At 36.2% G+C, this 27,769-nt stretch overlaps 1 protein-coding gene across 1 annotated transcript; it reads left to right on the plus strand.

Annotated features, from left to right (window-relative positions):
- Positions 1 to 3,768: 3,768 nt before the first annotated feature.
- Naa60 (N-alpha-acetyltransferase 60) lies at positions 3,769 to 16,241 on the plus strand. The gene is made up of 7 exons (XM_068386743.1): positions 3,769 to 3,914; positions 6,712 to 6,811; positions 7,164 to 7,328; positions 7,565 to 7,791; positions 10,508 to 10,612; positions 13,763 to 13,901; positions 15,442 to 16,241. The coding sequence occupies exons 1-6, from the start codon at positions 3,898 to 3,900 to the stop codon at positions 13,893 to 13,895; spliced, it is 747 nt and encodes a 248-aa protein (XP_068242844.1). The 5' UTR covers positions 3,769 to 3,897; the 3' UTR covers positions 13,896 to 13,901; positions 15,442 to 16,241.
- The last annotated feature ends 11,528 nt before the right edge of the window (positions 16,242 to 27,769 follow it).

Raw genomic sequence — 27,769 nt, forward strand, 5'->3', positions numbered from 1 at the left:
TGTAAATCAATTAGCGTAATAACCATTACATTTAGAATGCTGTCTTTCAAATATTTAAGCTATATTTTCAGTTTTGTGTATACATTAAGTATACAGCCTAACCTTAACTTCCATTTTTTAAATGTGTAAAGGCTTGAGATAAGCCATCATCTTCCTGTGTAGAAGAAGAAGGTCCAATGTTCAGGAGAAAATAAATGAACAAGCTATATGTAGGCCTATAAACAAGAATGTAAGTAATCTAATAATCAATTAAATTTGATACAAATGTATGGAAAATCACTAGATAATAATAGAAGAATAATTATTTGATACCTATTTGGGTAACATTTTATTTTTCAAAAATATGATATTCCTAAGTTAGCAAATTAGTTGGGCGCGTTGGCAATAGGTGGCGCTGATCATATACTGAGAGCGTACAGGTTTTTATTGACACGCTTTCCGGTCTTCCCTTTACTGTGTTTAACAACAAGCACGGTGGTGCCACATCTCCAACAAAAAGCCATTTTGAGATGTGCCAAATCACATGATTGTCATTTATAACTTAACATTATAAATCTATACAAAGAAGGAATTGTAAACTGTATTTTTGTGAAAAGAAGAAAGAAGATTTAACCCATTTTTACGGGAATATAGAAAAGATAATAATTAACTGAGCTACATATCCCTGCGATGAAGAATTAAAGAAAATATTGTCAATTCTAACTACTGTAAATATAAAAAAGAAGAGATGGAATTCAAACTTGATGTGTAGAAAAAAGACAAGATTGTATAAATGAAAGATAAACCTAAATCCAAAATACATCGCAAGATTACCAGAGGTGCCGTTTCAAAGGCTATGCCTCTACTCAACCTCTACAATTGTATTATTATTCAAAGAGATGAAGAAGTCCAAACTGATCACAATAGGTTGCCAAAAACTGATGATAGCAAGGTGTTATCCTATCTAATTTCAAGGTAGAAGGGAATAAAAGTAAAGATTGAGAATCTCATTACGGTATTAATTTATTTAAGGCACAGGTAATATAAACTTAATAACAATAAGAAGAATAAATTAAGAAGCTTTGCACCTATCTATAAAGAGATAGAGTGCCCGCAAACTTATTTTGCGGAGTTAGCAATAAGGAACCAGGAACCAGGATCTTAAACCATAAAAAATAATGCTGATTTCAACCCTCATAAACTCCGATGAAAAGAGATTAATCAAGGAGATAATATTATTAATATCAATTTCAGAACTCATATGGAAATTGTTGGAGTAGCCGCATTGAAGAAAATTATTCTAAATATAGACTGGAAACAGGAGAAAAGGGACCAGCAAAAGATATTAGGAAAAGAATTATTGAAAAGTTAGAGGAAACTGTAGGAAAGAAGAAAGTAATGAAAAAATAAATGAGATTCCCAGAAGTAAAATGGCCCACAGTCTTATATCAGAGATATTGATAAGTTAAGGTTAAACATGCACAAAGTAAATGAAAATATCAGGGTAAAACACATATTGATGTTTTTTTTACAACCAGTGCAAAGATGAATATGATACAGACAATTTATTGCTATGGTTAAAATTATGAAAGTTGTGACAACAGGACATAAAGAGTGGATATATTGCAAAATCTTAGCAGAGGGTTGGTGATATATATATATATATATATATATATATATATATATATATATATATATATATATATATATATATATATATATATATATATATATATACACACATATATTTATATATATATATATATATTTATATATATATATATATATATATATATATATATATACATATATATATATATATATATATATATATATATATATATATATATATATATATATATATATATATATATATATATATATATATATATATATATATAAGTCTGAAAGAAGAGTTTAAGAATACCACAATGGGTTGGCCCAATAGATAAAACTTAAAGATTCTCATTAAGGATATCATTTATAGCTTCATGAAAAAGATCAAATAGAAAAAATATATATTAAAACTGAATTGGTAAGAAAGTGTAAAAAGCAAAAACTTAAGAATAAATGAAAAGCAAAGTGGTAAATGAAAATAAGAAAATAGAAGAAAGTAAAGAAGGAATGACTAAACTGTGGTTTGCATATTGTAATGGCAGAAGAGATTACATATGAGAACTTATTACTATGGCATTATTATTATTATTATTATTATTATTATTATTATTATTATTATTATTATTATTATTATTATTATTATTATTATTATGCTAAGCTATAACCCTAGTTGGAAAAGCAAGATGCTGTAAGCACAAGGGCTCCAACAGGGAAAAAATAGCCCAGTGAGGAAAGGAAATAGATAAATTAAAAGAGTAATAAGAAATTAAAATAAAATATCATGTTAGGTCTTTCATATATAAACTATTAAAACTTTTAATAAAACAAGGAGAAGATAGATAAGATGGTACAGCGTGCCCGAGTGCACCCTCAAGCAAGAGAACTCTAATCCAAGACAGTGGAAGGCCATAATACAGAGGCTATGACACTACCCAAGACTAGAGAACAATGGTTTGATTTTGGAGTGACCTTCTCCTAAAAGACCTGCTTACCATACCTATATAATCTCTTCTACCCTTACCAAGGGAAAAGTAGCCACTGAACAATTACATTACAGTAGTTAACCACTGAAGCGAAGAAGAATTGTTTGGTAATCTCAGTGTTTAAAGGTTTATGAGGACAGAGGAGAACAGGGAGAGAATAGGCTAGACTATTCGGTGCATGTGTATGCAAAGACCAAATGAGCCGTAAGTAGTAGGTTGGCCAGGGCATCAGCCACCCGTTGAGATACTACCGCTAGAGAGTAATGAGGTCTATTGACTGGCCAGATGGTACTACATTGGATCCTTATCTCTGGTTACGGTTAATTTTCCATTTGCCTAAACGCATCCACACTGAATAGTCTGGTTCATTCTTTACATATTCTCCTCTGTCCTCATACACCTGACAACACAAATTACCAAACAATTCTTCTTCACTCAAGGGGTTACTGCACTAATTATCCTGTGGCTACTTTCCTCCTGGTAAGGGTAGAAGAGACTTTTTAGCTATGGTAAGCAGCTCTTCTAGGAGAAGGACACTCTGAAATCAAACCATTGTTCTCTAGTCTTGGGTAGTGCCACAGCCTCTGTACCATGGTCTTCCACTGTCTTGGGTTAGAGTTCTCTTGCTTGAGGCACACTATTCTATCTAATTTCTCTTCCTTTTGTTTTGTTAAAGTTTATGATAGTTTTTATAGGAGATATCTATTTTAATGTTACTCTTTTTAGAACATTCTATTTTGCTTTTTTCCTTTCCTCAATGGGATATTTTACCTGTTAGAACCTCTGTGCTTATAGCATCCTGCTTATCCAGCTTAGGTTAAAGCCTAGCTAGTAGTAATAATAATAATAACCAAAGAGAGGGATCCAATGTAGTACTGTCTGGCTAAAGGATTCATTATTAAATCTCTCGCAGAATTATCTCGGTAGTAGAATATATATATATATATATATATATATATATATATATATATATATATATATATATATATATATATATGTATATATATATATATATATATATATATATATATATATATATATATATATATATATATATATATATATATATATATATATATATATATATATAAACACTATATTTATATACACATACACTTGTAGAATTGAAATATCCCTTCTATTTACTATCGCATATTTGTATATCTAAATGCCCGATCTAGATGCAATAACATATCTATGACGGGGGAAGGGAATCAGCTGATTTCTGTAAACAAAAGAGGACAGGTTATATCAGCTGTTGTGAGCGATATATAATGTTAATTTATTGCAAAAAGCTTGACTCATCATCGAGATATCCATGAGTTACGGCAACAGGTGAGTAAACATTGTGATTTTAAGGTATAATTGATGAATAAAAAGAGAGAAGCCAAAAAGTATTTTAGTTTCGTGGAAAGGTCTGGGTAGGGTTAGGCAAGGCATAGTTATTGGTTCATGTTTTAGATTAAATTACTCTCGTGTTGGTTTAGATGCACTATTTAAATATAAATTAGAAAAGGTTGAAATTGGGCAGTTTTTAAACATTAGACAGTCTTATATTACCCAGGATAACTCACTGCAGTTTTCGTCCATAAAACTTACTAACCTTATCGATGCATTAAGGTGCCACTAAGCAGTTTAGGTTAATTAGAGACTATGTAGTTAGTTGGTAACGATTGGGTCATTAATTAAAATTTTGGTAAATATTTACTGTGATCCTCTATATATCAGCGGGCAGTTCCTCCCGCTTGCATAGAAAATGGGAATTTTCTTCCTAATTACCAGTCGTTCGTAAGACGTGGACGTTGTATTACAAAAACTGTCTGATTTCTGCAAAATCTCTACTCAAGAACGTCGCCGAACTTAAACTTCCCCATCTAACCTAACCTACAAGCTGTATCCTTACCTACTTACCGAAGGGGCTAACATACCCTGTGACACCCCCCCCCCCCCCTTTACACTGCCGTAATCCTAGCCAGCCGACATCACACATACTGGTGCCCGCTATCATACATGCACCCCATTTACTGTAGTACTATATTCCTAATGAAGGTTTGGAGGAAACTCGTATTTTTCAAATTTGAATACCTGTATATTAAAATTCCGAAACGTACGACTGAAAAATCACCTTTTAAAAGGAAAGAGGTGCCTCCTGGCTAGTACAGTGGTAACGTGTTTGCCTCGCATTCTCGTGGCAAGAGATCGGTCCCCGCCCAGGGCCGTGAGTTTAAGCTGTTTACTGGGGAGGCTACTGCTGTGGTAGGGCACCCCAGTGGGGGGTTGGGCTTGCCCGGCTGACGTTCTGGTGAGCATCTATTCTGATGGAACTGGAACTGAAACCAGACACCTTTAACCTTTTAACCTTTACAAGAACACTACCTTACGTAGGGTTCCCCGCCTAACCTAACCTTGGAGCCATATTCTTACCTACTTACCTATTGGGGGAGAGAGATTAAGGAAAAATACAAATCCCTTCCACATTTTGGTTAACCCTTTTACCCCCAAAGGACATACTGGTATGTTTCACAAAACTCATCCCTTTACCCCTATGGACGTACCGGTATGTCCTTTTAAAAAACTGCTATTTACATTTTTTTTTGCATATTTTTGATAATTCTTTGAGAAACTTCAGGCATTTTCCAAGAAAATGAGACCAACATGACCTCTCTATGACAAAAATTAAGGCTGTTAGAGCAATTTAAAAAAAAATATACTGCAAAATGTGCTTGAAAAAAAATAACCCCTGGGGGTTAAGGGTTGGAAATTTCCAAATAGCCTGGGGGTAACAGGGTTAAAATATGATACTTTAATTACTAGCAAAACAGAAATTCGCTATAAGAAGTGAACGAGTGCTGGCTAGTTTGGTATTTTTCTCTATATGTTTAATGGGGGCTTTGGGGGATAATAACTTACATAACTGTCGATTAAAATGTGAAGTCTATCTCTAAGTCCAATGTTTACATTTGGGAGACTGATGTCGAGTTACTGTGGTAACTGCGTAGGCATTGCTTGCATTCGCATTGGCCAGCTTTTCTGTTTTTTTAGTATGACGTAATCATTACCTGGCTTTCATAACCAATTAGGAGCTTCCAAATATTAATGCACAAGTTCCCGGATGTTGTTCTGCAACAGCCATTTTCTTTCTTCCCGTCCCTCCAGTTTGAGTTAAACTACCATCACATGAAGACGTCTCCAAGAGGGAACTTAAGGGAAGTACAATCTATTTCGAAATTTAGTGTAATTTCATCTATGTCGGCAATTAATTAGGATGGAAACACTCTCCGTTCAGTGTATAGCAATTGTTACCCATGTGAAAATAAAAGATAACCCCGAAATAATGAGCCACAGGGATTGCAAGCGCAGCTCAACATTGCCGCTTGCTAGTATATACGATGCTTGCAGTTTTTTATTTTTCCCTCGAGTGAAGCGAGTGCACGGTGGAGCAAAAACCAGTTGAAGGATATGAAGTGAATCCTAGATAATTATGGTACTTTAATTTTCAGCCACTTACATGAACCATATATATGTATTTTTCCAACTGGTTATCTAATGTTTATTTTGCATTTCTGACCATTATTATTGCTGCAAATCACTCCTTTTTGGGCATTTCCTAACCTAAAAGAACCCCGGTTTTCCATTGGGGTCCCCCATAGTTGTCTTTATATATGGGGCCTCAAAACTAATGAACGGGTGGTTTGCCCCAATAATCATGGTCAGAAATCCATAAAACACAAGATAGCGAGTAGGAAAAATGAATGGTTCATGTATTTGGTTAGAAATTAAAGTATAATTTATATTTACCCAAATTTATTATTTTTCCTAACTACAAACCTGTAGTTTTTACACATACTTTTACCTGCCATCACCTAGCCACCAGGGGAAAATCCCGACTGTGATCAAAGTGAGAAAGGTATGAGTGAGCAAGGAGGGGCTTATCTGCATTACCACTCGTTAACAATAGGCTGGTTTTTGACACCTCGTTAAACATTTTTATAGCTGTATGTCATCCTGCGGTGATTTCTTCTCCTATGGTAAAGAACTAAGGTTTATATGCTTGGAAAAAATAAGAATTACTTTGAATTTGTAACTTTGTAATGACATTTTAGTGTGTCATTAATATATCTTGCATTCACAGGGCAATAGCACAAAGTGGCAGTAGTAAGTTGGGAAAGGTGCCACTCTGTTCCCTGGCTGAGCTGAAACTTAGATTTCTGTGCCCGAGCGATTTGCCCGAGGTAAGTCGTATGTTTATGTTGTACAGTGGTTCATTTATCCAAGATAGATGAACAGGTTAATTGTTTCATAGCATAGCCTATAATTGTTTCAGAAGTGATCTCAATCCGCGTAAGTTTTACTCTGCAAGATGTAGTTACTCCTTGTTATGAGGGAGAGATCAGTTTCTAACTCCAACATTGGGTTACTCAACAAGCAATATAGTTAATAATTACTCTGGTGACCTAACTAACATTTCAAATCTTTGGCTCAGTACTTTAGAAGATGGAAAACTTGGTATCTACAATATGAAATATGACAACTTTTAACTGGCATTTTAGAAAACCTTCAGAGACTTATAGTTTATTTTTCCAGGTGAAAGCCCTGTGCTGTCAGTGGTTCCCAATTGAATATCCGGATGTTTGGTATGAGGATATTACGACCAATCCGAGATTCTATGCCCTGGCTGCGACATATCATGCCCAGATCATTGGGTTGTTGGTGGCCGAGACAAAGCCACTGTCCAAAATGAACAAAGAGGTAAGCAATTTTACAGTAATGTCTACAATTTATATTTGTACAGTACAGTAATGCCTCAAGATACAAAATTAATTCGTTCCGAAATGGTTTTCGTTTCGTGATTTTTTGTATTATGAGTCACGTTTTACATGTAATATTAATAGGCTGGAGTTTTAGGTACAGTATATACATTTGTGTATAGTACTTTGCGTTTAACTGTATGGTCTACAGTTATTGTAACATCTTCTATTTTGCAGGATCAGGATATATTACCCCCTACTCTAAGTGGCCACACACAAATTGGTTACATCCTAACTTTAGGCGTAACCGATTCACATAGGGGCCATGGCATTGCCTCTCTTCTCCTAGACAACTATCTGGCTCAGCTCACTGCTCACGAATCACCGAAAGTACAAGCTGTTCTGCTGCATGTCCTGACCACCAATCAACAGGCAATCAATTTCTATCAACGACGTAACTTTGTGTAAGTTACGGTGTCTTGTTTTACTAGTGGGGATTATTATTGATGATGCTGGTGTATTTTTTTTTTTTTTTCTCTATGTACAGCTTTGTTCCTATGCGACGTACAAACCATCGTCCATTAATAGATAGACTGTTTCAGCGAGAGCTAGACTCAGTCGTTAGAATTGTTTAACGAGTCATTGAATTACTGGTATAGGGTGCGGGTGAGAAGCCCCGCCTCCCTCAGCAGTCCGAAAGCCTCATTCTGTTTTGGCATCTGGAAAAATTTAATGTACTGCCAGCTCCTGATTAAACTTTTTCTTTAAAGGAAGTGAATGTTGTTGGATTTTAAGTGTGGAAGTTAAGCAAAAGATTTTTACTTGCCGAGGGAAGGGTGGACGCTGCAACTGGTTCATGAGTAAATAAATTACTCTCTCTGTGCTTCTTGTAGAGGACATGATTGTTCACAATTATCTCCATGCACCAGGTGGTCGTGACCTCCTGTGCAGTGGCAGTTGTGTGCCCCTAGGTGGAAGAAACAAGCTAAGCTTTGGCTGCGGTCTGTCTTAGCAATGCCCAAGACGACAATGAAGTCTTTTTGCTGTTTCAATTCTCTTAGGGGCTACAGCTGCTCCTGCCACTCCTGTGTGTACACCTTGGCTCGGTCATGAGGGAGTATATACTGTATCGGGAGCCCTCGCATCTGCATCAGCAGACTTTTTCAGGTTTTGGTGGTGCGTGGTGTACCCCCAGTGTTGACTGCACCCCTCCAGAAGCTGGAAATTCTTCCACTGTCACTGTGTGGCGAGATGCAAAAAACAAAGAAAACCCCACACCCTTGGATCTTACTACCAGACAAATAGTCTTTTCAAAATAAACTTGCTACTTTCTTAACGTTACAACTGGACTCTTGCTTTGGAAGGCTATGTAAAATTAAACATAACTTTAAAACTATATTTCTTAATACTAAGAAGAAAAAAGGGGGACTTTTATCTTCTTTTGTTCCTCCTTGCCTGAAAATGGACTCAGCCAAGTTTGGCTAGTGTTGCTAGGGTGCCACAATCCCACCCCCATTATCCACCACAATGGAGCTTCATATGCTGAATCCCCTACTGCCACTACCTCAGCGGTCACCAAAGTGACTGGAGGAAGCAGAAAGGCCTATCGGAACAGCATCACAATTGCTCACCATTCATTTCTATTCCTAGCATGCTCTCTTGCCTCTCTCACATCTAACCTCCTGTCACCTAGGGCTTTCTTCACTCCATCCATCTACCTGAACCTTGGCCATCCTCTTTCACTTCTCCCATCAACTTGCATTCATCACCTTCAGCAGACGACCATTTTCCATCCTCTCTACATGCCCAAACCACCTCAACATATTCATATCCACTCTAGCAGCTAATTGATTTCTCTAACTCTATCCAATTGAGATACACCAGCCGTACTCCTCAGACACTTCATCTCAAACACATTTAATTTTTGTCTTTGTCAGTTTCATTCCACACAATTCTGATTTATACATCACAGTTGGTACAATTACTTTTTCATACAGAACTCTCTTCTGCCCTTGGCACAGAACTGTTGGACTCATGACTTCGAACTTAGTGATGGATCAGGTTCCCAGAGGGCTGGATGTCTTGAGGACTCCAAATGGGTCAGACTAACCTGAGTTAGAGAGCCCTGTGCTGAAGGTTCCTGCTTTCATTCCTGAGTTTAACGGCCTGGGAGTGGCAACCGTGGCTCTGCCTTTTGGAGGAACTTTGACCATTGATTGGCACTTTAGAGCACTCCAGGATTGAATGCCTCGTTGGAGTTGCCGTGACCGGATCTCATGGGCCTCGTTCTAAACCATGCCTGCCAGTCTGAGAATTCACTATGATCAAACAGGTCAGAAGGGCTCCTGCCACAAGCCTCCCCTCTAAACAACGGAGGCAGCAACCTTGGAGGTGTGGCCTTGGCCTCTCTCCACGCTGTTCCTGTGCAATCAGGGGTAAAGAGCAATCGCATACTTCACAAAGTTGACGAGCTTTTTAATCCTGAACACTTTGGAGAATTACAATTAAAAGGTTATTGCTCAGCCTTGAGTCGGGCCTTTAGACTGAAAGGAGTTGATATTTCTTCTTTGGCGGAGTTGTTTATGCTCAGACTGCATCCATAACGTTTTAAACGATTCCTGAAGACTAAAATTACTGCCTAATCTTTACTCAGACAGCCAGGTGGAAAGAGGACTTCCACCCACCATAGGGTGAGTCTTCTATGTAAAGAACGACGGTTTGTATTCCTTTTGGAACAAATGGCTGATTTTAAAGTAATTTGTATTTTTCCGACCTAAACAAACCTGAGTTCTTTACACAAATCTTACCTGCCATCACCTACCCCTGAAGTCCCGTCTGCAATCAAAGTGGGGTTGTCATGAATGAGCGGGGAGCTGGTGCTTCTCCGTTACTCACTGGTACCAACCGGACCAGTCTTTATCTCGTTAAAAGTTTTATTGCCGTGTTCCAGCTTGTGCTGTTATCTATCTCCTATGTAAAGAACTCAGATTTATATAATTAGAAAAAATAAAAATTACTTAGCTATATCTCCACAGCATCTAGAGTGATAAAGTTTCCTCATTAAGTTATGATATTTTATATAAAAAGAAATACTTGGTTTATAAATGTACAGATATTTAATGTGCTTGCCCTTCTACACTGAAAAATATCTTTTTATCTCAATTTTTTTGTCTTTTTCAGACGCCACACGTTTTTACCGTACTATTATAATATTAAGGGAAAACCGAAGGATGGCTTTTCGTACGTACGTTACGTGAACGGAGGACACCCACCTTGGACGTTATTATATCCTTTTATCGATGCTCTGATTTATCTGATCTCATGTGAACAAATTTTAATTTTCCAGTCCCTGAGTGAACACAAATTTAATCCTGCATATGGTTTGTGTGACTTGAGAAGGCCCTTAATTTGCCTATGTGTGCTATGAAAATTTTTTACCGATAGATGTCACAGTAAATGTGGGTTAGTTCTTGACTTAAGTTCTAGTTGTTCCTATGTGTATACAAATATTTCTTCCTTTAAGATAGGGGAATGTTTTCAGTATAGCTGAGATGTCCATTGAAATTGTTAATTGAAGTAGTTAACAACAGATCCATGGGCAGTGTTATGGGAAACAACCATGGGATCATCTTGATACCAACGTCTTTCCCCCGTTCAGTCGGATTCTCTGGCTGATCACACACCAGTTCTTAGAGGAAACTGATTGCTCCCAGATGGCCCCTAGCTGAATGTGGTATCTTTATCGCGTAGCATCTCTTGTGCAGATAGCAGACTTACTCATCTATCTTCGCCCAAAAGTACCTCTCAGTTGCGGCTGGGAAATGCTATTTTTCAATATTGAGCCTTGCCTTCTGACTGAAGAACTTAGACCTTTTCTCCACATTGGAGTTGTCTATGCTTGTAATGAGCTTCAAGCAATCTTGCCAACTCCAGTGGGACGTAACCCATGTTTTCAAGTCTCATACATGTGCCCTGTATAAGCCTTTGAGAAGGTCATTAAACAGAGATCTTACTCTCAAGAATGTTTTTCTATCTCTAGCTTTGGTGAAGAGAGTTGGGGAGTTGTATGTTTCATGTCTCAATTCATAACCAAACTCCAGGTTTAAGACCTCCATTTCCTCGCTTCATGAAACATTGGTTGGTAATCGAGAGGCTTTTGTGCCCTGCGAGGTATCTCCGGTGTTTTCTGAAGAAGACTGGACATCTCGGTTTTGAGTGTTAGCAATTCTTCCAGAGTGCTGACAGAATCAAGAAAGAGGCGGCCAAGAACACTGTCTACTTCTGGCTTCATGAGACAATCAAAGAGCATATGCTCCAACAATTGAGGGGTACTAGGTACTAGCTCAAATCAGATCTCACAAAGTTCTACTTTAGACTGAGAAATCTTGCTGTTGGCCAATAGATGGAGTTGGAAATGCCAAATAATCTTCACAGACTTCTATTCAAGAGAATATACCTACAAGTCCTTCAATCCATCCTTTCTTGGCCCTGTGGTGTGTGGTCAAGTAGTTGTGTAGCCAGCCCAGTTGCAATACGGATAGAAAATAGGTTTGATATAAGTCTGGAGAAAAGGTAGAATGACTGGCTTTTCAACTTCTGTCTTCCCCCTCAATTAGAGGTAAAACATTTGTATTGTTAAATGCTTGATTATTACCTCCGCCAACGAAGGAGGTTATGTTTTTGCCCCTTTAAGTGTGTTTGTTTGTGAACAGCTTCCTGGCCACAGTTTTAATCACATAGTAATGAAACTTGCAGGGATTAAATGTTATGTGAAAAGCTGGAAATGATTAAATTTTGGAAGGTCAAGGTCAAGATCATGGTCAAGCAAAATGTCCAATTCACATAGTCAGCCATAAGTTTGGACATCGTTGTCACAGAGACTTCAACTTGGTTCATATTTGAGTGTATGTAAATCCATGCTAATTAATACGTTAAGGTCAAGCAAAAGGTCAAATTCTGTTCATCAACCATACGACCACAAATTTAATCGTAAAGTAAGGAGATTTGCAGAGATTTTAAACTGTTTTGTAAAGAGCTGGAAATGATTAATTGATTCTTCAAAGGCAAGCTGGTTTTGAGAAATAAGCTGCTGTGGTGGAGGTCTGCACTCTCAGAGGGCTTTTCTATCTGACATTGATGTTGGTAATCTTCATGTGTGACTCCCATTCTGATTAGACTGGATCTGTAAGAAGTGTTTCTACTCCATCCTTCTTTAATAAGGGGAAGGGTGGTGGAGTTATTACGAACTATTGGCCATCATGCGACTTATATTTCAATCCAGATTGCGTCTCCCTTCCAGGGGAGAAAGATTCCTTTATTGCTTGAGTACCAGGTACATAATCAAGTACTGGCTCACACCTATCAACTGACTCGTCCCTATGGGGTGATAGGAGGTTCCTGATCTTGTCTCCATCTCATCCGTATGGGTCCAGGGGTACTGGCGTATTTCAGGGAAGAAATATAACCAAGCTGCTTAGTTTTAGAGGGGCTTCCTACCCAACAATAAGCGAGGCTCCATATTTTAAAGGACGAAAGCTTTGTATACGTATAATAAGAAATAAAGTATCATTATTATTATTATTATTATCATTATTATTATTATTATTACTACTACTAGCTAAGCTACTACAATTCTAGTTGCAAAAGTAGGATGTTATAAGCCCAAGGGCTCCAACAAGAAAAATAGCCTAGTAAGGAAAGGAAATAATACAATATAAGTAATAAACAATTAGAATAAAATATTTTAAGGACAGTAACAACATTAGAATAGATCTCACATATATAAACTATAAAAGCTTTAAAAAAACAAGAGGGAGAGAATAAGATAGTGTGATCGAGTGTACCCTCAAGCAAGAGAACTCTTTTAAAAGTAATTTTTATTTTTCATAGTTATACAAACCTTTAAAGTTAAACATACCAACTCGACAACCTGAGAATCAAAAGTGAAGTCTCTGACAGGAGAGTGGGTGGCGCTAGTCGTCTGCTCTCATCACCTGTCGTTAACAAACTTGTTAACGATTTCAACATCCATTCTAACTCAGCTGAAGACATTCCCTTATTGAAGGACTCAGGATTTTATAGCTAAGAAAAATATAAATTATTATTAAGATTTGTGATATTTTAAAGCAGTTAAGAATTTGAATTCTTCCCTTGTAAATTTCTTTAGTTTGTTGTAAGGCTTTTTTGACAAGTCCATTGTAAGCAGTTGATGAGAGGAATCAACTCTCAAAATGATCTAATTTCTCATTTAAAGAATTGCATAGAATAGTTTTTACTTATTTTATCAACTAGGAAGCACAGTTGAGTTTTTTTCTTTAGTAATCATTCACTCCTTAGCCTTGAATTTATAGCGTTAAGTCTTTTTATTTGTATGTACTGTACACAGGAATGTACTACTGTAAGAGAATCATGTTCGCTTTCCTTAATAACAAATACAGATTATGTCCAACACTGGTTTAGTGCAATATCTGTGATGGAAGTTTGCTGGTGGCCTATGCGAATTGTTTCCAAATTCTGGGGTCTCATTGCTAGGTCGGCCGCGGCCGTTATGACTCACCGTCTCTCCTAGCACAAGGTAAATTGAATCGAGGCAGATTTTAAATAGACTCTTTTTATTGACCTGTGTCATATATGTGACTGTAACGTTGGTAATATTTTAGCATTACATTGTCTGTTTGTTCCTACACAGAATATAAAACGTACGTTCTTCACATCATCATCATCATCATCTCCTACGCCTATCGAGGAGAAGAGCCTCGGTTAGATTTCGCCAGTCATCTCTATCTGGAGCTTTTAAATCAATACTTTTCCATTAATCATCTCCCACTTCACACTTCATAGTCTTCATCCATGTAGACTGGGTCTTCCAACTCTTCTAGTGCCTTTTGGAGCCCAGTTGACAGTTTGGATAACTAATCTCTCTTGGGGAGTATGAAGAGCATGTTCAAACCATCTCCATCTACCCCTCACCATGGTCTCATGTTCTTTACTTAGGAGAAGAAATCAGCACAAGCTGGCATACGGCTATAAAAACTTTTAATGAGGTGTTAACAACCGTTACAGTTGTTACCAATGGTAGCGGGAAGAAACACTACTCACCCTCTCACTCATACCTTCACCACTTTGATCTCAGCCGTGGTTGAACACAGACTTCTTCCTTCCACGTTGTCACTGGCTGGCTAAAATTTAAATTGTTCCGACACCTAAAAATCTTTCGCTCTTTATTATATGAGACTTTTAACGAGGTAAACAACCCTTCCGATATTTAGTGGGGGTAGATCAGTGATCCTGTTGTCACTTTAGCTTTTGGCCTCCTAATGCGGGAACACAAGGAAAACCCAGAAGCTAGCTTAGGTCAGTCTTCTAAGCTCATAGCACTGAAAGCTGTAATGTTTGAAACACTGAGCTGCTCTGCCAGGGGTAAAGACCCTCTTTTGTCCGCAAGCTAGGCCCTTCTCACCTGTGGAGTAGATGCTCCCTACGGGGATTCGGGCTCGATTTGTCAGGCCAGTTCCAGCTCTTTGGAGCAACCAGATGGTGATGTCTGCCAACCGCTTGTGTTTTCCGCCTCTCCCATTACTTTGGAAAACCTATTTTCACAACATCTGGTCATGACAAAAGCTGCACTAGAGCTAACCCTTTAAATGATTCGGGTTTGTGAAGCTAAGAGAAATACAAATTGTTTTCAAAATTTGTATGTTTTTAGTTATACAGTATATGAAAATAGGGGTTATGGAAGGTCATGAAGGGTGCAGAAATTTCTTAAGGTTTTTTAGCATTTGCTTGTGTTTTGAATGTCAAAGTCTGATTGTGTGATGTTTGTATGAAATGTTCTAAATTGACTAGCAACTATAGTAAGCTTTTGGGAACTTTCTGTTTTGTTGGCTTTGAGAATTTGTGTATGTGCCGTTTTCCCTTATTTTCAATTATGAGGAATTGTTATTGACTTGATTATGGTGAGAAAATGAGATATTTTATTGATTTTGTGAAGATATATACTGAGTATATATGATTGTACACTTAATTCTTATGAAATGGTATTTTGTGGTATTTAATTGTTCATATATTTCATCTGGTGCTTGTGAATGATTTCAGTTTTTTGTTTAACATTTCAGCTGATGGTTGTGAATGACTTTGGCGTGCTTCCAGCTTGGACCTAAGTAAAATTTGCCGTAACACTGAATACGTTATGTTCGCTGAAAAGGTACTGTATCAGGGAATGTCTTGAGGAACCCCACTTCCTCTGGGAAAACAGCATCTTCAGGTATTAAGCATTAAAAGACAAAACACATTTGGATTCCACAGTGATCGAGGGCGGCAAGTCTTGGTCATCAGTGTCATGTGCTTATAAGTTTAACGATATGATTTGTTGACCCGCATTCATTTATGCTGGTTTCTGATGTGTACGTCAATTTTGCCATTTGCTTTTCTTTATCACCTTTCCCAGTAGCCTTTAACGAAAACACAGCAGCTCATGATGCTGGGTTCATTATATTCCGTACAACCTAGATGGTTTTGTTAAGTTTCCTTCTTTTCAACACTCGTCTATTTTTGTATTTATTGAGTACAGTATTTCAAAAGGCAACGTAGTGCATGACAATGTGAATTCTAGTCTGATTTATATTTTTATTTTCTTAGAAGTCATAGATATAGGAGTAGACTGAAAAAAAGTCATTTATAAGGCTGATATTTTTGGCCCTGGCTGGCCCATGGATGCGTACGTGCTCGTTGGCCAAGGAAGGCCCGGAGCATGACTTGTGTTAGTCCGTACTCAGTGCTGTGAAGTTTGCAAGAAATATCTCATTATGATTAGTGGGAACAGCCTGTACATATTTCTCTACTCTACTTAAGATTTTATTGTTTGGAAATGATACGAAGGATTTTGTTATTTTTCAAATGTGTATAACCATATAAACTAAATGTAAATATATATCTTTCTATTGTATATATATATATATATATATATATATATATATATATATATATATATATATATATATATATATATATATATATATATATATATATATATATATATATATATATATATATATACTATATATCTAGAAAAAGAACTATAAACAAAACTTAAGGAAATCAAATTATTCACTATATTTTGGCCATTACACTATGGCTCTCCTTTTGAAGTAAAGTGGGATAAGAAACTGACAGAGGCAGTTTATACATGAATAGAAAGGGTGATTTTTTAGTTAATCTAAAGAGGTCGTTGTTAGTGTGTGAAGAGATTAACCAAATTCAATTTATTAAAGGTCCGTTCCACTTTTTATAATCCTGACTGGATTGGAATATAGAGAAAAGGGCCAATTGAAATGGCCAAAAAATAGGGAATGATTTAAGTTGCTTCATTTCTTTTATGGAACTTTTTAAGAAACATGTTAAACTTTTAGATTAGAGTTAGAAAACACACACACACACTTATATATATATATATATATATATATATATATATATATATATATATATATATATATATATATATATATATATATATATATATATATATCATATATATATATATACATATATATATATATATATATATATATATATATATATATATATATATATATATATATATATATATATATATATATATATATAGCAAGCAACCCCACAACCTATATAAATATAGGTCTATATTTCCTTGTCCCTGAGAAACTCACATTTTCCAATTGTTTACCATATACTGCACTGTACTGTAATGTCCGATATGTACGTACAAGAACACGAAATACTTAAGTACCTACAATATAAGGAAATTACCGAGTTAATATTGCAAATTATATATAGGCAAATTATTTAGCTGTTTTCTGGGTCATGAAGTAATTCTATGAGCCTCTTTTTGGTGTTTTGGGGGGGTTGGGTGGCCGGCTGTAAACAATTAACGATACGGGACTATTTTTGGGGTTACATATCTCGCGGATGAGGAGAAACTGTGCAAATAGGAAGTCAGTAATTTTAAACTGATCCAATAAAGAGATGAAATGATGTAATAATGATAATTTTAGGTTAAACTCCATCCTCAGACATGTCTCAAATGTGTGTGAATCAGACTTATGAACTGAATTTTTTTTGACAAATTACAAGTTATTTATGCATTTTTGCAATGGTTTGTCTCCTCTTAATTGTATGCTTTTACTAAAGTAGTATAATTTTAGGCACTACTTAATCAAGGTTTTTAGGCACTGTCTTTAATAAAGGAAATTTTCTTCCCATGAAGAATACATCTGTATTTTAAATGGCTACTTCTCAAAATGTCTTTTGCATCCATTGTTCATCTGATTCTTAATGACAGAAGGCCTAGTTTACTAAGAATTCTTGTACTATTTTCCTCTTACCATAAAAAGAGCTTTACAGTACTACAGTATAACGGAAGTTTTTCTCAGTTCTGTTCGGATTGTGAGTGATGCGTTATTTTGATGTGCCATTTTAGGCTTATCTTTGCCGCAGTTGGATAAATTTAGTGTGATATTTTTAATCTTAGATTCTATAATAGGAAACAGTGGAAACTTGGAACTCATAAATAACTCCTAAATTATGAGTTGATTGAAACATATCACATAATTTTCTACAGGTGTTAATTTTTGTCTTCTGGTGTCTGCAGGATTTGGTTATTCATAGAATTTTTATTGTTTTTGTCCTTCATGTGTATGCTGAATATTTATAAAACATTCTATGCAATATTTCATACCTTTAGTGACCCTTTTTAATCTATGTGGCTCTTATACCTTCGGTGTTCATTTCTTATATGTTAATAGTTTTCTGTCAGACATCTTCGGCACTGTAGTCGTCACCCAAACGTAAGCACCTGGAATATCCATGTATTCAATCATACATCTTTTCTTTCTCATGAAGAAAAGATATTTTTGATACACAACAGCTCATTTGCATAGAGATATACTGTGTATGTGCATCAATAAATAAGAATATTTATCAAAGCATCTAATGTTTCATACATAAACACCCGTACCAGGCATAGCTTATACATTGGTCTATATTTTGTCTTTTTTACAAATTTGTACAAACAGAAGGTAGTCGAGCTTGCCTAGATATTGAGGGAAATCCTTTACGTATGTTCCTTTGCTACTTTCCCGTGTGGATCATCTACAAGGCTTTTAATTAAACGACAGGTGCCACTTGGGTAGATACTGCGGTCTTGTGGCGGCTGATGTGGTAACGTCCCTGACTGGTGAACGCCAGACTGGGATTCGAGTCTCGCTCAAGCTAGTTGGTTTCTTTGGTCGCTGCAACCTTACCATCCTTTGTAGCTAAGGATGGGGAGTTTGGTGTAGCCTACAGGTCTATATGCTGTCATCAGCAGCCATTGCCTGACCCTCCTTGGTCCTAGCTTGGGTGGAGAGGGGGCTTGGCCGCTGATTATATGTATATATGGTTAGTTTGTAGGGCATTGTCCTGCTTGATAGGGCAATGTCGCTGTCCCTTGCCTGTGCCATTCAACCTTTAAATAGATGAAAAGTCTAAGAGTGAGACATTAGGAGCTTGGTGTCAAAGGGATACTCCAAAGAACCTTTTGAGTTGTTAACACTGTAGGTGACTCCCCTCATCAGGGTCTCCGTATGGCATAAGCCCACCTCTCTTTCTTACTTACTGTGCTGGATTCAGTCTGACAATTCACTCTAATAGTGGTGTGTCTACCCAGGTAGAGGTAGGGGATTTGCTTTGTGTCTAACAAAATAAGCGTATCGAAATTATGTTTGTATGAAATTGCAGCCTATTCAGGATGATTAGGGGTTGAAGTTGATAAAAGTTCTCCAGTTTTGAATAATTCATCTTTTAGGAAGGTACTGTATTTAATTTACTGTACCAGAATAAGTCATGTTGTCAAACCACCCTAAAATTCAGGGTCACACTAAGGTTTTGCAGTAATACAGCTAGCCATGTAGGTCGTACCTCGAAGCTTATCCATCGGTGAGAATCAGAATAGTTTATTAATTAGATGAAAAATACTCAATTGAAGAATAAGATACCGCTGCGGGAAATGTCGATTATAAAAGGGAGCTGTATGCAATGGAATAAAGAAAAATTACATAAGGTTTAGATATTTATGAATACTGTGTAACTAAATTTTTACCTCCTAGCAAGAAGGAATATTAATTCACAACTTGTTTCGCATTAAGTTTTTATTCAGACTTTATATAGAGTTTTCTTCTCTCTATTATCATTCATATTCATTGTATGGATGCAAACTTTTTTATTGTGACTAGTAAAGTTGAAGTAGTTTGTCTATTTGTATTATGAGGGGGTGTTGACTTCTTCTATTTTAACCATACGTCTCGTTAACGTATATTTGACTCTGACTAGCAGTTTTCCACTTCTTATACGGAAGTCACAGATTTTGTGAAAGAAATTTTTTTCTTTATTTTGAGTAATTTATGTTATTTTCTTTTACAAACATTTTACTGGTGCCATAATACTAGCAATGAGTAAATATCCTCAATGGTCAATGGTGGGAGTCCTTGTGCTTATATCACACTTATGATTTTGACTTGTGTTGTAGGCCCCTTTTACTATTATCTCATCCCTTCCTTTTTTTCAACTCATTAGAAATGTACTGTATTGATGTTATTTATTGTATGAAAATATAAATCTATTAATTTTCCCATCTTATGTCAAAATTCAAATGAACAGAAAGGAGGCATTGTGTTTGCTTTTGAAGGGAACCGAGTCCCAGTTCTTTTAGTTCTGACTCCACTCTCTGAGCGTTGACCACTGCTAGATTTACGCTTTTTGGTCGTTAATTTTTCATCTTGTTTTGTCTACAGTACAGTATGTAAGGCACTGTAGATGATGCCACTCTATGGGATTTATGCAAAAGATTTGTTAGTCTTCATTGTGCTATGCAAGGTATAGATGGTAGCTCCTACGGTTCACCTGTCAGTAGAGGGAGGGAACAGTTGCTACTGTTTAGTATCATTTAAAATTTGGTTCTCAGCTGTGGCTTTAGTAATGAAAAGACTAAGGGAAACAAATGGTATGATTGATGGGGCATCATTTGGGGCTTTGATTTATTTTTCTTGTCGCAGACAACCCAGGCGATCGTCATTAAGCTTCAGTTCAAATGTTTCTCCAGAACTCAGGAAAGTAAAGTGTCCTCTGAAACAGAGCCTTCTATCTAAGTTCAACTGGGACGTGACCCGGTAGAATCCCCATTCCGTAAAGTGGTATCTCCAAATTTGTACGAGGGTTTTTGTAAACATTCAAGGTTGTTAATTTAAATTTTGGGTAATCACTTCAAAAAATACTTGAGAATATTTTCTTTTTAGTGAATGACTACTCTAAATTACAGTCCATTTCTTTTAGTGAGGCAGATTTGCACCGACTCGCAGCGGTGCCCTTTTAGCTCGGAAAAGTTTCCTGATCGCTGATTGGTTAGAATTATCTCGTCCAACCAATCAGCGATCGGGAAACTCTTCCGAGCAAAAAGGGCACCGCTGCGAGTCGGTGCAAATCTGCATCGTTAAAAGAAATAGACTATAGTGCACGACATACTGGAACCGTGATGTCTTCAGTAAAGTAGAGGGTTGTATAGCTGGGAATATAAGTTTGTTAGATATTTTATAAAGTACAGTACAGTATATAACATTCCTTTAGCTATAAATCTGTATCCTTTGTTTCATTATGTTCTCTCTCCAAGTGTTAGGTAGGAATTGGCTGTACCGTTATTCTTATATGTTACGTTTCTAAGCTAGTGTAGCGATCTAGAGTTGAAATTCACATACAGTACTTGGTTTACATTATGTGGGAAAAAGACCGCTGTAATTGAGTATTTAAAATTAAGTTCCTCGATATTAACTTCCTCTCAATCACCGACATAAAAAGACATAATTTCTTGGGGAGTGAATTACTTTTAGCAATAAAACGTAAAACATCTTTATGTCGCCTTTTTCCCTTTCCTGGGGGCCAGACGATAGGAAATGAGTTGTCTCTATTCTCCTCTGGCCTCTGCTCTCTTTGCTTGAAACTCCCATCACTTCTAAGTCTTTATCTATCCTCTGTGTTCATGATTCCAGAGGTGGCCCTCCTAGCATTCTGACCATTTCTTCCTCTCCCTTTTTCATCTCTTGCCAAAACCCTATTTCAGATCTCAAACACACTAAATACTGAATGGTATATTAGGTTAGCAATAGGTTTAAGTACTGAATATAACTGAATATATATACAAATGTCAGGTGCTTTTCTTACCGGCAGATGATAATGCTGTAAGTGACGTCAAGAAAGAAATTATCCTTCTATATACTGTACACTCAAAACTCGAAAGTTGTTATGTTACCACCCTGTTTAGATTTTAGTACGTTAGATATATATCCATCTATTGTATTCATATACTGTATTATTACTCTTTGAAAGGGACGGCTTCCCCCCTTTAGCTATTGGCGGAGCCGCCCTGGTAAATTGATTTCGAATCCGTGTATCGAACAGTGTTAATCGGTCATTTTGACAGCTGCTATTTTGACAAGGCAGGATAAACATGTATGTATATAATGTAATCATACCATTATGCAGATTAAGGATTGCTGTCATTAGCGTGACGGCCAGATCTCTGTGCACCTCACAATGGACCCATTTTTACATTCAATATGCATTTTTTGATGTGGTAGTGATTCGTGTGTTTCCGTTTGGAGATCGACAGCTCGAGGAAGGTGCCAAAACATGATAGTAACTACGGCTAGAAATTCGGATTCGGAGATTTTTTAAGGTTCTCGAGCACAAAGTTTGACTGTTTGACTTAACAATATATGAAAATAGTTTTAAGCACTGTAGTTTGATTCTCTGTGAGCAATCTTCATGCTGTATGTTTGAGTGCATCCCACTTCATAGTTTGATATATTTAGTGTTTGCCAAAGCTCATGGTCTTTATACCATGATTTTATTTGATTTTGTGGCCATAATTGTTTGCATCTTTTACCCCCCCCCACCTTTTTGGGGGTGAGGTTTAAACCCATGCTTTGTATAATTCTTTAGTAATACAGTAAAACATCAAATACTTACTTTTTTCGTCAGGATCTGGACATATATATATATATATATATATATATATATATATATATATATATATATATATATATATATATATATATATATATATATATATATATATATATATATATATATATATATATATATATATATATATATATATATATATATATATATATATATATATATATATATATATGTTTTAATATTTCTTGTATTCTGCTGAAAAATTATGGATATTTAGTATATTCTTGCAAGTGGTAATGAACCATTAATTTTAAGGTATTTCCATTGAATAGGATGACATAAAACTTACGCTCAGATCTCTAACAATTCAAGTGTTTAATTTTGTAGCCTTAAAAAGATGTAGAAGATTAATCTTAATATCTGGGTATTATTAGATTATGTAATACTATGTACCACATACTTTTCAACACATGCTAAATTGCTAATAATTTGTTCAGCGTAGTTTTGGGTGAGCATCGTTGAAAGTCCATGTTTTTAGCGACCCAGTTTATGCATTCTTTGTACACTTTTAGCATAAGTGAGTGTTTAGATATTTCGATGCAACTTCCCCAATGTTCGTATTGCTTCTCCAGAAGCTCCGTTTAATCGTCACCCATAAAATTTATAAGATTTTAAGACTTTTCCTAATGCTTTCTCTTCAGCCAATACATGCCCTTAACAGAAGAATAGAACCCTCTAGCGGTGAGTGGTAAGAACCTCAGGTTGCCTCGTTAGGAAGTACAGTTTACAGTTTCAAAGTCCACCTTATCCCTCCTCTTGGGATGGAGGATTGAAAAGTACTCTATATGAAATCAAGTGAGTATAGATATAAGAAACTTTATTATTAGAATATCTTTTATTTCAATGAATCTTCCTGATGCTTAGATTCCTGACTCCCACACTGTTGAAGGTGGGTTGCAATTGAAGGAAAAAGAGGGATGTATTTTAGTATAAATAATGCAATATAGTTAAGGTTAGAGTACTCTCATAAATCTTATAAATATTAAGGGTATATGTTGATTAAAATGAGCTTCTGGGGAAGAACTATCAACATGAAGTGAGTATAGAAATAAAATAATTCATTATTAAAATTCTCATTTGCATTTCATTGTTGAAAAAAATGTATTTTATGCAACCTTATAATTTGATGGCAGGAAATCCTTCAACTACCAAACCCCAAAACTGTTTTAGCATTCACGAGTTGCTTAAGACCTGTGCCGCCTTTTGGTATTTTTACTGTATTTTAAATAAAGACACTTTTTAACCTGGAAAATTATATTTGTATTTGTTACTCTAGACTGATCCTGGTGGTATATATGTATTTATTAAGATGTACAAGCCAGAGACTCTGTAAGTATCTTGATTTTTTACTCTTTATATAGACTACATCTTTTTTTCATTTTTTCTTTGCTGTTGAAAATCCTCCACTTTTAAGCGTTAGTAATTTTGACTTTTCCAATGCACATCTTTTTGGGTGCTCTTCCAATACGTGATCTACCAAGTTGTTTTCGTTTCAATAATCTACCGAGCTGTTTTTGCTCCATCATGGCTTACTTCGCTCGCAATGAGCAAAATATATCGCTGCTCCTTTGTACTGGCAAGCGGTACTTATAGAGCTGTGCCTGCCATGTTGGTCTTAATATTAGGGATATTTTTTAACCCTTTTACCCCCAAAGGACGTACTGGTACGTTTCACAAAAGCCATCCCTTTACCCCCATGGACGTACCAGTACATCCTTGCAAAAAAATGCTATAAAATTTTTTTTTCATATTTTTGATAATTTTATGAGAAAATTCAGGCATTTTCCAAGAGAATGAGACCAACCTGACCTCTCTATGACAAAAATTAAGGCTTTTAGAGCAATTTAAAAAAAATATACTGCAAAATGTGCTGGGGGGAAAAATAACCCCCTGGGGGTTAAGGGTTGGAAATTTCCAAATACCCCGGGGGTAAAAGGGTTAAAATATCTAATGGTTTTTGCTCCACACGATCTACTCGTAGATCGCATGCTATAAATAGCAGATCACTGTCATAGACTGGTAGATTGCAGACTTGGTAGATCACATACTGGAAGAGCACCTTTTGGAGCCTTTGTAGGGTGACGGCCAGATCCGTTTTCATTCATAGAAAATGGGAATATTATAAAGCGGGGTGGACTGTGGCCGTCATTCTAAAATCGAGTTCGTAGAAAACTGGAATATTCTGAACTGTGGCCGTCGTTCTAAAAACGATTTTGGCGGGAGAAGCTAACTTAAAAAACCCACCCAACCTATGCTAAAAGCCGTATCCTTACCCAGGGGGCCTTCGCCCCCCCGGACCCCCCCTTACCTACTACGGGAGCGAGAAGATTCGTGGCCGGAGTAAGAACTCGAACCACAAATTTTCAGGTAATTTAGGGTTTTTGGCAAAAAACATAAAAGTGTGCGATTAAGCACATATTTAAGATCCGTAGACCATTTCCAAACGTTTTTATTCTATACAAGATAACAGTCGGAGCGATAATAAGCAAATTAGGACGCTTGGCCGTAGCGCTACAAACTACCCCACCTTTTTTCTCTTCTATTCAGTTCCTCCAACCTCTTGCTTTTATATGGAAGAGTGTTTTGGATCATATCGGTAGGATCGTAGAAATTTGTCTCTGGTTTTATCAGAGTACTTACCAATAATCAAGGTAAATTAAGATTTATTTTGAACCCCGCAAACTAAAATGGATGAAAGGACTCCTTGCAATTTTTATTACCAAGGTACCTATAGTCCATTTCTTTTAGCGAGTCATATTTGCACCGAGTAGCAACAGTGCCCTTTTAGCTCGGAAAAGTTTCCTGGTCGCGATCAGGAAACTTTTCCGAGCTAAAAGGGCACCGCTGCAAGTCAATGCAAATATGATTCGCTAAAAGAAATGGACTATAGTGAAAGAATTCTTTGTAAATACTGTATATGATATTTAAAGTAGACTGAAATAAAAGAATAAACGAAAGGATAAAAGGGTGTGTGGTTTTAAAGATGTCGCAAATACCATCGAAAGTTAAAAGAATAGAATAGTTTGGGAAGTCTTATGAAGAAAGTATGTAAAACAAATTGTATATGCTGTACAGAAGATTCTCATCTTACAAACTTAATTGGTTCCTAGAATCTGTAAGTCAAAATTTGTTAGAATTTTGTCCTAGGGTAGACCTAACCTGAATCCCACGCCAATGATTTCCAGCTACGAAGGTCAGTGTCGGGTTTCACATGAAATAGATGTCATGTTACTACAAGTGTTGTTTTGCTTCAAAACCTGCGGGAGAAATTTTTGGTTGCTTCTGCATAAGGCAAGGCTATATGCTCTATGTTCAGACCATAAGATTCACTGTAAGAATGTGCTTGTGATAAACGAATTATTGCTATAAGTAGTCTAATGTTGTGCAATATGTATTTCATAATGTGGGGTCAGCGTCAATGACCTTAGATGTCCGGACGCCAGAGAACTTCAAATCATTCATTCATAATTTGGAAAGGCAGTTGTAGTAGATATCCGTTAATAAGAATGGCATGACCAGACAGACACTTCCCTTGCTTAATTTCATCCTGTCATCAACCCACTCAGTAGAGGCGGATTATTTTAAGATAGGAAGATTTAGAAGGATTGCTTGCTAGGTGAGTGTGATCTGAAACTGATGCAGGGTCAGACAGTACTGGCTGTTAATCCAAGATTAAAAGACATATGGAATACAGTATAGTTCAGTATACTGTATTGTATATTGATTTAGAATTAGATGCTTGTTTGGGTTGACAAAGTAAGGATGGTAGGATGAAAGGAGTTTAGAAGTACACTTTAGAGTAGCTACCAGTAGTAGCAGCAGGACATCTGACAGATTTTGATGCGGAAGCCTAGACGAACTGAGGAGGAGGACGAGGGGAATCTAGCTCTCGATAAGTAGATTGGCACGTGGCTGAGCACCTTGAGAGATTGTTAAATAACAAAGATTGGTATGATGGTTACCCCTACATAACTAACAGATGTTATGAAATTCTATTGTTAAAGTTTAGGATGGAAGATACAATACCATACAATCAGAGTATTCTTTTCACATGCATTCGAGATGTAATGTCTCAAAAGTCTCTCAGAAAATATTGAAAATATATATAATTCATTCTTTAAATTCATGGTGTTTCATGTTCATAGCAGATTGGTTTCGTTACAACATTTTATCTTTAGCTACGGTACCACTGGGAAACAATTTGATGTAGGATTCCTTCTTATTCATATAGTAAATTGTTAATGTGTGAAAATAAGATTACTTGGCCTATGTTTGTGGAAGAATAATGACAATTTTCGCATATGTTTTACTGTAGAAGTGATATATGAAAATGGGAATTTACATAGTCAATGGTTATTCTACCATGAAAGTCATAATTAATTTAAGAACTGGCAGAAACACAAAAAAGGCCAATAGGACCCTTTAGCAAAACATGTCGTAAACTTGAAGCTCTTTAGTAAAGTAGGAGAGAACAGTTTATTATTATTATTATTTATTATTACTAGCCAAGCTACAACCCTAGTTGGAAAAGCAAGATGCTATAAGCCCAAGGGCTCCAATAGGGAAAAATAGCCCAGTGAGGAAAGGAAATAAGGGCACTTCCCCCAATTTTGGAAGATGGCCGGGATAAAAAGAACAAAAAGGGGACTTCTCTTCTCTTAGCTCCTCCCAGCCTGCCGAGGGATTCAGCCGAGTTTGGCTGGTACTGCTAGGGTGCCACAGTCCACCCTCACCCATTATCCCCCACAAATTACTGTATTTGAAATCATGTTCTTCAAAATCAGAACCATAATAAGGCTGTTTGGTAATCACAAAAATGTATAAAAACCTCTTCTGTCGGCAGCATTCTCTTGAGTGATAGCATAGGACATTCACGCTTATATATCAGGTCAAAAAGTGTCAGTTGTTCATAGCAAGGATAGCTAACTTGTATATTATCTAATACCTTTACATTGAGATATTCCGTGATTTTTTTTATTATTGAATATGTTGGGAATCCTAAGGGAATTCTTAACTACAGTACTGTATACATCTATATAAGGCATTAGATAAAAGTAAAACTATAAGTGATCTATAGAAAAATCAGACATTTAGATTATAATTTTATGTGAGTATTCAAAATGTTATACAATTTGATGCACTAATGAAAAAGTGCTCTTTAGGAAAAAGGCAAAAGTAAGATTTCATATTTTCACTCGGACATTCAACGTACATATCTGCAGACTGTATATTACTATACACCTTCATAAAGTAATAAGAGAGATTACCCGAGTTCTATATGTGGATGAGATTATGATGAGGGGTAGATGGAGATGGTTTGGGCATGCTCTTTGCACTCCCTGAGAGAGATTAGTTCACCAAACCTTCAACTGGGCTCCACAAGGCACTAGAGGAGTT

Source organism: Palaemon carinicauda, chromosome 14 (assembly GCF_036898095.1).
Source record: "Palaemon carinicauda isolate YSFRI2023 chromosome 14, ASM3689809v2, whole genome shotgun sequence".
NCBI classification, from domain to species: domain Eukaryota; kingdom Metazoa; phylum Arthropoda; class Malacostraca; order Decapoda; family Palaemonidae; genus Palaemon; species Palaemon carinicauda.

What these genes read in the sequence shown, in the direction of transcription:
- Naa60 (XM_068386743.1), top strand. An exon ending in TGTCCAAAATGAACAAAGAG is followed by an intron (nt 7,329 to 7,564) that starts GTAAGCAATTTT and finishes TCTATTTTGCAG; the next exon opens with GATCAGGATATATTACCCCC. An exon ending in CACCCACCTTGGACGTTATT is followed by an intron (nt 10,613 to 13,762) that starts ATATCCTTTTAT and finishes AATAACAAATAC; the next exon opens with AGATTATGTCCAACACTGGT.